The sequence below is a fragment of the Phasianus colchicus genome, chromosome 7, assembly GCF_987193195.1.
Source record: "Phasianus colchicus chromosome 7, bPhaCol1.hap1.1, whole genome shotgun sequence".
Lineage (NCBI taxonomy): Eukaryota > Metazoa > Chordata > Aves > Galliformes > Phasianidae > Phasianus > Phasianus colchicus.
This window is the reverse complement of record NC_143442.1, coordinates 36,376,464-36,389,417: the sequence shown is the minus strand read 5'-3', so window position 1 is coordinate 36,389,417 and position 12,954 is coordinate 36,376,464. Positions and strand designations below refer to the sequence as shown.

At 50.6% G+C, this 12,954-nt stretch overlaps 1 protein-coding gene and 2 non-coding genes across 3 annotated transcripts; 1 reads left to right on the top strand and 2 right to left on the bottom strand.

Annotated features, from left to right (window-relative positions):
• The first annotated feature begins 298 nt into the window (after positions 1-298).
• LOC116235983 (feather beta keratin-like) lies at positions 299-1,742 on the top strand. Its single transcript, XM_090143362.1, has 2 exons — positions 299-443; positions 1,034-1,742. The coding sequence occupies exon 2, from the start codon at positions 1,054-1,056 to the stop codon at positions 1,348-1,350; it is 297 nt and encodes a 98-aa protein (XP_089999488.1). The 5' UTR covers positions 299-443; positions 1,034-1,053; the 3' UTR covers positions 1,351-1,742.
• A 4,509-nt stretch (positions 1,743-6,251) lies between these two features.
• Positions 6,252-6,333, bottom strand: TRNAS-UGA (transfer RNA serine (anticodon UGA)). Its single transcript has one exon. It is a non-coding gene; the product is annotated as a tRNA-Ser (tRNA).
• Positions 6,334-7,935: 1,602 nt separating this feature from the next.
• Positions 7,936-8,007, bottom strand: TRNAA-UGC (transfer RNA alanine (anticodon UGC)). The gene has a single exon. It is a non-coding gene; the product is annotated as a tRNA-Ala (tRNA).
• Between the last annotated feature and the right edge of the window lie 4,947 nt (positions 8,008-12,954).

The window sequence follows — 12,954 nt, the reverse complement described above, 5'->3', positions numbered from 1 at the left end:
CTTAAAGCTCCAAATTTATGAGCTTACCTCAGCTGAACTTGGGAGCTGAATTCCCCACTGATTTACGGTTGTGCTCAGAAGAAGGTGGGGAGGGAGGGGAGATGTGCTGGGGATGCACCTGCCCTAAATTCTGCTGAAGCACTCTTCTGTCTCATAGCATCCAACCTAAAATGTACTTTGGCCCTGGGAGGTAAGATAATTACTGCCTGTAGCTGGAATCATTTCAATCTTACTCAGTACTAAATGGAAACAAAACACGACAGATGAAAGATGAAACTTTTTAATCAGCTGGGGGAGCTTTCCAGGAGAAAACTGCTGGTTACTGAGAAGTTTCATGTGGAAGGAATGCGCCAGCTCCCCTGGGGGTCGGGGCACCCTATATAACACCAGGTGCTGAAGGCCCTGCCACCCACTTCCCAGCCACTGCATCTTCTACTGCCCAGGTAAGTTGAGATGCTCCGTTCCTTCCTCTGACCGAGCTGCTGTCGGCACTGATGTGTGCTGCCTGGTCCTCAGAGAGGGGTCGAGGTTTGTTGTCTGCCTCCCACCTGCAGAGGCCTCGGGGAAGGGATTCTTCCTGCCATAACATGAGGGTGCAAGGGGATGAGGAATGCAAGGTGAACTGGGTACGTGCCACAGGGATCTGTAGCCACATAGCCAGGCACGTCCTGCATGGATTTTTTTGCTAAAAAAGAATATAAAGAGCAAAAAGAATAGTGCATTCCCTGGTTACAGAGATCAGTGCCCCCCTGTTGAAGGGAAGGCAGCAGAGATCCCTTTAATTTTAGCCTGTGCTAAATCCAGCTCACTCGTGTTGCGTTGATTTAAGATTTTTGTTACAGCAACAGGAAGCATTCCAGTGAGCACTCTGCTTGCTGAAGGACTGCTCTCACCTCTCCAGCTCTGCCTCCCAGGGCAGGTCATTCAAATGAAATCAAATTATCCCTCCCTCTGGTTGCCAGAGCCACTAAGTCAGAGCTCAGAGGGAAGGGACGGCATCTGCCCTGCGCTTATGCCCTCCTCTGCCTTCCAGGTGCCCGTTCTCGCTGCACGATGTCCTGCTACGACCTGTGCCTGCCCGCCTCCTGCAGCCCCAGGCCACTGGCCACCAGCTGCAACGAGCCCTGCTACCGGCGCTGCTGGGACTCCACCACCGTCATCCAGCCCCCCACCGTGGTGGTGACCTTGCCTGGGCCCATCCTCAGCTCCTACCCGCAGAGCACCACGGTGGGGTCCACAGCATCGGCAGCAGTCGGGAGCTACCTCCAGTGCTGCGGGGTGCCAGTGGCCTCCGGTGGCACACGGGGGCTGGGGAAAGGGGCCTTGCTGTGCCTCGGGGGTGGGCTGTAGGGTGTCCCCATCGGCCACCTCGTCCCACTGAGGCCAGCAAGGAAGGAAAAACGAAGCACAGGAACAAGACTGGGGAAGAGGACTAAGGAAGTGCCCACGTGTTTCCAAGACGTAGGGGGCACCTCTCCCAGCAAGAAGGGATCCATGGGTACTTTTCATTCAAGATCGCGCCTCTGTATACCTTTCTCTAGCTATGCCTTACTGTATGCTTCCATGTAAGTGTAACACCCTGTGGTGTTACTCAGCATTTACTATTAGCTTAAAGCTGGCTGCAGACAGAAGATGGTTGCCAAGAGCTGCAGAGGCAGCAGGGGCAGAGGATCACCTCGTAGGAGTCATTTTGTCCTTAAATAGTGTTTGTCCGTTCCTTTAGTGAGCATTAGAAATGCACTTCTCATACTCTCAACTGGTCTATTCTATTTCTGTTTCTCATTAAAGACATACTACATCACAGCCTGAGTCTTCTGGTGTTCTTTTTGCCTCTGGTCTGAAGTGGTGACGTGCTCTGGTTGCAACTTATTGCTATGTGGGTGTTGTTTTTTTGGTCTGAAATGGGAATTTCTGATGCTCAGTGCCACACTGTGCTGATGTAAGCACATGGCTTGCTGTGTCCAGCCCAAAGGAAAACTTCTGCAGACCTTTATTGCTACCCTACAGCAAAGCTTAGGGACACATGCAACAGCCTCACTGCCTTTTCCCACAAGGCTGTTGATTCAAAATGGTATTTTGCCTGTTTTTGCAGTGAGTTTTTCGTTGGATGGAGGGTAAAGAGACATGAGTTGCCTTCTTGGGAGATGCTTCTTCGAATGGCCATCCTTTGTCCAATTTTGCCCAGGGAGGTGGGGTCACTATCTCTGGAGGCGTTCCAGAACTGCAGAGATGTGGCACCAAGGGACGTGGTCAGCAGACATGATGGGGTGGGCTGATGGTTGGACTTGGTGATCTTAGAGGTCTTTCCCAGTCTTAATGACTCCATGAGTCTATGATTAAAGCTACCTGGGGCAGCTGCAGTATAATCAGAGAATGGAGAGATCAGCACATGCCAGACCATTCCTTCTGGATCCTTGCTTTCTGTTGCTGAACAGAGTACTGTAAAACCACATACAACGTTAGAGAAAAGCCCTAATGCTATTGTACTGGCTACTGACACACTTGGAGCTGTGTAACAGCTGTCATTTCTGTGCAACAAGAATTTATGTCATTTCCAGTCTTCCTTTCTGCTTTTGATGATGGCAGAGGCGGGAAGCATCTGTATCTCCATGAAAACAATCACTTAAAACAACCTGTTTTATTAAAAATACTTTCAAAATGAATACAAAATCTCTCTTCCCATATGTTTCAGGGGACTTTCTCAGATCTCATGAGGCTATCTCTATTTCTGGCCGTAGCCACAGCACAACGAGCTCCGCCCTGAGCTATTCCCAAAAATAAGGACCTGCAGATTTTGACTGAAGTCATTAGATGAAGAAGAATAACTATTTTACAGGATGTAGGCACTGAGTAAGTCTCTTTGTAAGATGCCATGGAACATCAAGCAGAACATTTTCAGCTAATGAAATAAGGAATAAGAGTGCAATTAAGTCCTCCATAGACTTTGTATAAATCATTCAGTCTTTATACATTTTGGTGGTGTGAAAATCTACACAGAGCTTATGAGTGTTTAGAATGAGGTATTATGCTGGGTTTGCAAGCAAGTTGGTCTTACCAAGCTCAACTGGTTCTACTGCTCAGATCTTCATAGAAGTGCTCCTAATTTGGAAATACTCTGCATGGCACTTGCTAGGCAATCAGAGCTGTGGGAAAAAAGAGACGTGGGTTCACATCCATGATCCAAGGACTGCTGAGATATTTTTAGATCAACTGCAGACATTGTTCCATAGAGAGGGAATGCAAAATTGTCCCGAGTGCTGCAAAGAGGAAAAGCAGTGAATTAGTAGCAAGAGCATTATTAGAAAGTTATAGGCATCTGAGGCTGGTACATCTGCTTTCCAACAGCCTGCTGCATAGGACAATACAGGATGGAGCAGGGGAAAAGAATAATGACATTATGATATAGCTTTTCACAGTGACTCCATGGGTGAGATGATATTGACTTTTCTTTTCTGAAGAGCCAGTGTCTCAAAGGAGACTGAAATCCATGCAAGTCCTTAATTTGACTTGTAAATTGTGATGTCTCAGTGCAGACAGAGCCAGGCAAGGGAGGATCTGAGGCCCTGCAGTGACCCCCAGCCCAAGGGACCTGGCACCTGTCTCCAGGGCTGCTGTGACTCCAGGCTGGGAGCCTGGCCATTTTGGTTACCAGCTCAAGAGCTGTCCTGAATTCACTCCACTTTGTATTCCCCCCAGACACTGCTTGCCCCAAGCAGAACCCCACAGACCTGCTAATTAGGCCCTAAAATACAGGTTCCTGTAAAGACATTGCAGCCACAGGCCCCAGTGAGAAACTGGGAACTACATATGGAGATTGAGATGAAAAATGGAGCTCAGTTGTGGAAAGAGGCACATGGAAGGAAATAGATGGGTGCCAGGGTTTGGTCACAGCATTACTTTCTCACAGCTTTCAGCTGTGCTCAGAGAAGACTGGAGAGTAGTCTAAATGTGACTCTTGGGCCATGCCTGGATCTATAGAGTTTCACGACTTCTGCTGCCCTCTCACCTTTGCTGACCTGTTCACGTCCTTGGAAGAAACCTCTTCCCCGCCATCACACAGGATCGTCCTCCTTCAGCAATCGGTGCCTCCTGGAAACTCCTACTTCCCTTCATTTTCATTCTTCTATCCTTTGCTTTTGTGGACTCAAATGCACTAGCAAAAATTACAGTGGTGGAGTACTCCAGCTCAAATCATGCTGTTCTGCAACTGTGACGGTGGCACCTCCCTTTTAGGAGATCATGTCCACTGGGGTGTTGATCTCCTCTTTAGGTTGTTTATTACCACAAGCACAGCCCAGCTTATACCACCACCCTTGGTGAATGGGCTCACTTGTTTTGATCTGCATTTCTGTGCTTGGGGAAGCCAATAGTAGCAGAGAGCAAGTATCTACTGCACAAGGAAAGCCCACAGCTCTTTCCAAGTGCTGTGATGGGTGCCTGGCTCCTCTGGTGATGGAGAAAGGGGAGAGGAAGGACGAAGTCATGGCTTGGGCTGCAACAAATGGAGACACACAAAGAATTGTCATGGAAAAGAGAAGACTGCTACAAATGGTGAGTCAGTGAGACTGTCAGGAGTGGAAGCCCCAGGCAACTTGGGTTTGGTGATAAAAATGAACAGATTGGTGGTGACTAGATGGCTACTGAAACAGCAGGATTCCAGTACCTCTGTGCATGCCTTCTCTGCACATCCAGATGTGGAGGCCAGAGTCCTGGTGGCTCACAGCAGTGGGACAGGTCAAGGAGACAGCTCCATTGCCAGGTCATAAACTCTGTCCCAGCACCTGGACAACAAGCTGAGGGCAACCCTCAGAACTGCAAGGATCTCTCAGTGGGTAACTTCCCTCATCCTTGCTGAGACAAGAACTACTGCTCAGAGTGCTTGGGGACATGTATCCTGGAGTCAGCCTGGTGGTGACAGGGAGCCAGCAGATGTGACAGTCCATGGTGGGATTTGTTTGCGGGCATCTACTCTTAAGTTTTTATTAAGGAGAGAGTGATGAGTTGTGTGACAGGGATAAGAGGGAGGAGAGATTGTTGCTGAGATGGGCAAACTGTCCCAGACACCAACGGCTGCACCCACAGACCAGCCACGGGGCAGAGACCTGCAAAAGCCCGGGGAGCCAGACAGGCAGTGATTCCAGCCTTGGGGAACTCCACAGTGAGGGCTGTGGTTCTTCCTCAGGGCTGGAAATCTCATGGAGCAAAATAATCACAGGCCACCCACACACCTGAGTCACAAAGGAAAAGGCATGGAAATCAAAAGGCACTGGTATTCTGGTCTGGTCCTCCTGGTGCCACTCATGGAAGCAGGGATCCATGGCTTGCATCCTGATGAGCTGGAAGCTCTGTTTGTTCTGTCAGCACTGCACTGCACCCTAGACTGCACTCAGCTACCCCACACCCACAGCCTCTGAGTTGCTCCCCTTGGGGATGGGGAGACAGGGGTGCAAGCACAGCTCAGTCCAGAATGTTTACAGCATCCTGGACTGAAACAGCCAGGGATGCAAGTTTGAAACTCAATAATTATTAAGTTAAATATTCCAAGGCTATAATTCCTGTTTGTTGAGACGTCTGCACCGTTCTGAGAGAAGATGAGGGTGATCTGTTTATGGCTGTGTAAGGTGGTTCTTGCTTGCATTCCTTGAGTGGTGGTGGTGGAGCTGGGCAAAGCTGTTCCCTGGGCCATGGTGCTTTGCTCTGCTGTCTTCATTTTCAGCATGAGGAGTGGCCCAGGCCTGGCCCTGGCTGTGCTGTGTGGTGTTGGTGTGTATTAGGGAAGTGGCATCCCTGCACATAGGGTCTGTTCTCAGCTGTGAGCACTGGGGCCGCTCAGGGCAGGGGTGTGGAAAAGAGTTGGGCTCGCACCTCTGACACCTAAAGCAAGAATCATACACAGACCAATGAGCCAGAGCACCTGGGCTCCCCCAGCAGCGCAGTGTGCCAGCAGCTCTTGCCCTGGGCACTGCACTGCACAGAGGCTTGCAAACACCAGGCACAGGCACTGTGCAGAGCAGTCCCAAGCACAAAAAAACTTTGCCTCCCACTTCCCTACCTCTTGCAGGGCTGTAAAACTGGGCAGCCCCTGGGGCCTCTGTCCCTCTTGCTCTGGGCTGCCCATACACACACCCCTGGCAGGGGCTTTGATGTGGATTCAAACATGGAGCTGCTGATCACAGCTGGGAGGAGACACATACAGCCTCTCCTTGCCAGGGTATCAGAATGGCATTCCCATCTCCAGGGGTAAAATCCTTCGCTGTGAGCAGGATTCGAACCTGCGCAGGGAAACCCTATTGGATTTCAAGTCCAACGCCTTCACCCCTCGGCCATCACAGCCTCAGCCTGGCACACCTGGGGGCACTCCTGTCCACAGCCCTGGGCACACCCTGTCCCATGGCATTACCCCAGGCAGACATAAGTACACCCATGGCCCCCATCCTCCAGTTCAGGAAGTCCTGCTGGGAGGCTGGGACACCCCACAGTGTGCCTGGTGCCTGGTAGCAGGAACTGAACCCAGCAGTGCCAGAGGCTGTACTGCCCCCAACACCCCAATGCACGGCACTTGTGAGGGGGACCTCAACAACTAAACATCTTGGCTTGTTTGTCTAGGGGTATGATTCTCACTTAAGGTGCAAGAGGTCCTGGCTTCAGCTCCTGATGAGCCCTCCCCTTTTGGACACCATTGCCCTTCAGGCCTGGGGACAACCACTGTGAGGACAGGGCACTGATCAAACCCAAAGCCCCACAGCACCCTGACATCTTGGGCACAACTCCTCTGATACTTTGCTTCCCACCATGGCCAGCAGCCATGTACTGACCTGTGCTGGGTTGGCAAAATTCCGAGCAAAGTCATGGCCAGGTCAAAGTCCCTCCTAGTTAGGAACATCAGAATTGATTGAGTTAGAAAGAACGTTTAAAATTCATGTAGTTCAATATCCTTGCAGTGAACAGGGATATCTACAGCTACATCAGGTTGCTCAGAGCCCCATCCAGCTTGAGCTTGAATGTCTCCAGGGATTGGGCATACACCACCTCTCTGGGCAAGTTATGCCAGCCAGTTCTTCACAACCCTCATCATGTATTTTTTTCCTTATATCCAGCCTAAGTCTCCCCTCCTTCAGTTTGAAACCTCTTGTCCTAATAGACCCAGCTAAAGGGTCTCTGCCCTTCTTTTTTATTGCACCCCTTGAAATACTCAAAGGCTGCTATCAGGTCTCCCCAAGACCTTGCACATGGCATTGTTGTAACTCATGAGGTTCTCCAGGACTCACTGCTCAGCCTCTCTAGGTCCCTCAGGATGACAGATTGTTCCTCAGGAGTGACAACCACATCACACAGCTTGATGAGGGTGCACTTGATCCCACTGATGAAGACATTAGAGTATTGGTCCCAGTACTGACCTCAGAGGGACACTTCTTGTCATTGATCTCCTGAACAGTGAAACATTGACCACCACGCTCTGGGAATGGTCTTGCAACCAGTAATCTATCGATCACTCTCAAATTAATCTCTTTACAATTTGGAGAGAAGAATGTGGCAGGGGACCATGTCAAAGACCTTACTGAAGTCCAGAGAAAACGCATCAGTAAGTCTTCTGATGCCCATTGATGCAGTTACAACATCATAGAGAGCCATTAGGGTGGTCAGGTAGGCCTTATCCTTGGTGAAACCATACAGGTTGTTCCTTATCTTGTACTTCTCTTTTATGTGTCTTGGCATAGCTTTCAGGGGGATTTGTTCCATCACCTTCCCAGTAGAGTGGGGAGGCTGACAGGTCAGCAGTTCCCTGTGTCATCCATTCTGTGCTTCATAAAAACAGCTGTGACATTGCAGGAAAGCACCAGGTGATCCGCTGGGATGACAGGGGAGAAAGAGAGCTCCAAGGGAGATGAGCCAAGAAAGATGAGGGAGGGGTTTTCGTCAGAGTCAGCAAAAGTGTGGAGATGCTGGGGGTTGAACCCAGGGCCTCCTGCATGCAAAGCAGGCGCTCTACCGCTGAGCTACATCCCCTGGATGGTGATGGTGAAGATGAGGATGATGATGATGATGAGGACGATGATGATGACAACAGTGATGATGATGCTGGTGGTAGTGGAGTTCAGTTTTCAGGCAAGTTTTCCTCAGCCCGCTTCCTCAGCTGATGCTTTCCTGCCAGCAGCTCCCCCACATGTTGTGACCCATGCACTGATGGGCTGAAACAGACACAGGGTTTCCTTCATGGCCATTTGGCACAGATAGCTCCTAGGGATCAATTCCTTTCTACACCTGCACTGCAACCACCTTGCCTCTCCATCCATGCCTGTTCCCATATGAACTGTTTCAAGCCATCATTTGCAGTGCTCGATTCGTGTCAATCATCCCACCACATTACGCAGTAGTGTTACATCACAGTTCTCCACTTGTGCACTGGTTCCCAACCCCTCCTCTTTCTTTTCCATGCTCTGGGCTATTGCCTGTGTCGGCCACCAAGAGGAGCACTCTGGAACTCCTCTGAGACAATTCACAGGCGTTTCCCTGTTGATTCCAACACTATCAGCAGCCCCTGGCTCTTCTCTATCACCCAAGAACTCCATCCTCCTTCCACCTTTACATCTTGTTGAAAGCTCTGATTGTAATTCTGGACAGCTTGGACGCTAGGACACGCTTGCCTCACTTGGCCCCATCAGCAGTGTGCAGGCCTGTTTCCTCCAAGGTGTGTTCAGGATTGCAGAAGCTGAAACCTCGGGAATGGCACCATGCAGACAGGCGTTCAGCTGCTCAGCGCGTCTCCTTCTTCCTGAATCCCCTTTCTGACCACAAATACAGAAGGCAACAACATGCTCAGTGCTCCTCATCCTTTGAGCACGGCTCCCAGGGACACAAAGTCCTTGCACTGCTCCCCGTGTGTTGCTTGTTGCAGATGTGGCCGTTGGCCACAGTTGATCCTCACCACCCGCAGCACTTGTCAGCCACTCTCACAAAGCTGCACTCTCCTGGATAGTCTCTCCACGGCCCCACGCATTCAGGAAACCCCTCTGCACAGGGTGATTTTCTTCTCTGCTGCAGTGTGCCAGCACCAGAGCTGATTGCCTTGAGGAGTGACCAGGGATCCCTGGATCCCATCCTCTTCCAGCAGAGACGCATCTTCCTTGCTCTAATTTCTCCCGCTGAGTTTGGAGACCTGGCCTTCCTGAAAGCCAGTCTTGGTAAAGATTGAGACAGATGTCTTCTTCAGTATCCTGGCCTTTTCCCTGTCCTGTGTAACCAGGTCCCCTGTTTTGTTCAGGAGTGGTCCACTTTTTGCCAACGTTTCCTTCTGTCAGCAATGGACTTAACAGAAGCCCTGCTTGTTGCCTTTGACATCCTTGGCCAGATTCTGTTCCATTAGGCCTTTAACTTTCCTTAAAATCATAGATCCATAGAATCATTTCTGTTGGAAAAATCCTTTGAGATCATCAATTTCAACATCAACCTGATCTGCAGACTACCACCATTAAACTCCATCTGATAAGGATGCATCCAAGGATGGGGATGTCAGCACTTCCCTGTGCAGTCTATTCCATTTTCTGTCCACCAGAATTATAAGAAATCCTTCCTGATGTCCAATCTGAATCCACCCTGCAACAACTTGAGTCTGCTTCCTTGCCATGTGTCACTTGGCATAAGAGCAAAGAGGCTGACACCCTTCTCATTGCAACCTCCCTTCAGGTAGCTGTAGATAGTGATGAGTTCTCCCCTCAGCCTCCTTTTCTCCACTTCCAACAACCTCACTTTCCCCAGCTGCTCCTCATATCATGTTTTCTTGTCTCTTTGCCACTTTTGTTGCTCATTTCCGAATCCATTCCAGCTACTCAGCATCCTCTTTGTATCAAGAAGCCAAAACAGAACACAGTATTCACATGTGGTCTCACTGGTAATGTGTACAAGGGAACAACTCCTTCCTTAATGTTACTGGTTGCTCTATTTCTGATGCAACTGTGAAAGTGTGCTCTCCTTTCCTCCTCCTCCTCGCTCCCCCTGCTTCCTACTTCAGAATGGCCTTGTAAATAAGGCCTTGTACACTTGAAGACAATGAGCAGGAGTACTTCTGCTAAAACAGATTAACGACCAAAAATCTGCCTCACACTGGGGACCTGATAAAACGGATAGCAGACACCTGGTTCAACAGCTGAAGGCCAATCGAGCATGCACCTCAAAGGAATGGCTGTCAATCAATACTCACACCCCATAAATAGTGAGCAGCCCATAGAATGGCCTGGGTTGAAAAGGCCCAAAATGCTCATCCAGTTCCAAACCCCTGCTGTGTGCAGGTCACCAACCAGCAGACCAGGCTGCCCAGAGCCACATCCAGCCTGGCCTTGAATGCCTGCAGGGATGGGGCATCCACAGCCTCCTTGGGCAACCTGTTCCAGTGCCTCACCACCCTCTGGCTGAAAATCTTCCTCCTAATATCCAACCTAAACCTCCCATCTCAGTTTATAACCTTGTCCCTTGTCCCATCAGGCCCTGGAGCTCTCTCTCCATCAGGGCAGCAGGTTGCATGGCAGGACTCCCCTCAAGTAAGGACGTCTCCTGAGGTTTGTCCTGTGCAGAGATCCCTTGCACTGCAATGCCAAGGTGCCTTACCAATACTGATCCTCGCCAGGTGGCCAGTAGTTTCTTTCAAGTCTTGTTAGCTTTGCTAAGATTGTATCTTAGACTGATTGTGAACAAATGATCCCTAAAACATACATTGCTGACCAAGCGTGGGGCGAGGAGCAGATCCAGGTACAGCTGGGCTCCCTGCCTCTGTGGTTCAGGGAGTTCAGAGAGCAAGGGGCTGCACTCTGCACCTAATACTCAGCAGGAGGGTCTCCTGTCTGTGAGTGTTTAACCCTGTCCTGTGTGCATCCAGCCCTGTCTTATATGATGGTTAAGTTGCTGTGAAATCTCTACATTGTATCTGCATGAGAGCAATAAATACAGCTCTTCTGCTCTCTCACCACTACAGCGTAGTTGTTCCATCTGCGGCAGCAGGGCTGCTGCCATTGGCATCCTCGTCCCCCGGGTGCTCTGCTGACTCAGCTCAGCCCGCTGTAGCCCAGCACCCCTTTTCTGCTGGGCAGCTTTCCAGGCACTCTTCTCCAAGCCTGTGCTGCTGCACGAGGCTGTTATCACCCACGTGCAGTGCCCAGCACCTACCTTGTTGGACGTCTTCAAGTGAACTCAGCCCTTTGATTGAGCCTACCCGGATCTCTCTGCAAAGCCCTCCTGCTCTCACGTGGATCACCTCTCTCGGTATCATCTGCACCTGGGTCATGGCAACCCATACCGTTAGTGCAAGCTGGGGGATGTAAGGTTGGAGCACAGCCCTGCCAAAATGGACCTGGGAGTTCTGGTGGATGGTGTCTGGACATGAGCCAGCACTGTGCCCTCACAGCCCAAACCCAACCACATCCTGGGCTGCATCAAAAGCAGTGCAGCCAGCAGGGTGACGATCTGCCCTTCTGTGCTGTGAGACCTCACCTGGAGTACTGGGTCCAGATGGGGAGTCCTCACTGCAGGAGAGATGCGGATCTGTTAGAGCATGTCCGGGAAAGGGCCACAGAAATGCTCCGACAGGTGGAGCACCAGACTGTGTGACAGGCTGAGAGCTGGGGCTGCACAGCCTGCAGAAGAGAAAGCTCCGGCTAGACCTGAGAGTGGCCTTTCCATTTCTAAAGAGGGGGCCTTTCAACACCCTGTAATGAGGGGCCCAATACTGAATACAGCACTCAAGGTGCAGCCTCACCAGAGCTGAGTACAGAGGGATGGTCAGCTCCTGCTCCTGCTGGCTGCACTATTTCTGATACAAGCCAGGGTGCTTCTTGGACACCTGGGCACACTGCTCATGTTCAGCCGAGCATCAACCAACACTCTCAGATCCTTTTCCTTCACGGAGCTTTGCAATCACTTTGCCCCAAGCCTGTAGTGTTGCCTGAGGTTGTTGTGACCAGAGCGTAGGATTCATTTCTTGGTCTTGTTGAATTTCATCCCACTGGCCTCAGCCCAGCAATCCAACCTGTCCACATCCCTCTGTAGGGCCTTTCTATCCTCAGGCAGATCAACACGTCCTTCCTACTTGGTGTCATCTTACTGAAAGTGCACTCAATCTCTTCATTCAGGTCATCATTAAAGATATCATACAGGGATAGCCCCAGTACTGACGTCCCCTGGGGAACACCTCTTGTGACTGATCATTAGCTGGATTTATCTCCATTCACCACAGTTCTCTGTGCATGGCCCTCCAGCCAGTTCTTTACCCACTGCACCTGTCCAAGCCATGGGCTGCCAGCTCCTCCAGCAGAATGCTGTGGGAGACACTGCCAAGGGCTTTGCTGAAGAGTCTTTGCTGAAGACTATGTCAACAGCCTTTTCCTCATCCACCAGGCTGGTCACTCAATCATAGAAAGAGATGAGGTTGGTCAGGCAGGACCTGCCTTTCATGAACCCATGCTGGCTGGGCCTGATCCTGTAGTTGTCTCATATGTGCTGTGTGATTGCACTCAAGACTATCTGTTCCACAACCTTCTCCAATACTGAGGCCTTTGGTCATTTCTTCAGAGAATCTTATGGCATTCACTGAACATGACTTTAGCTTGGTGAAACTGTTCAGTACACTCATGATGGAGTGCTTATGGAGGTGTTAGGTGCTGCCTTTGGACCACAGCAGGGTGCAGCAGTGTGCTAGGTCCAGCCTCTGCCCCATTCCTGCAGGGTCTCCACTCAGTATAGTGCAGAGTTGTTCTGCCTGAATTCTGGGGTTGATTGGGCAATGGGAACTGGGAGCTCTGGCAGCCAAAAGTGAGAATCATAGCCCAGTTCAAAGAAATAGAGTGTCAGGCTGCCTAAGTCCACCTCCCCCCTCCGCCCTGTGCTGGCTGTTGGGGTTTGGGAGCAGCGTTGGCACAGGCACTGCTGGGCACAGGTATTGCTGGCAGACCCTAGGCACAGAGAGGG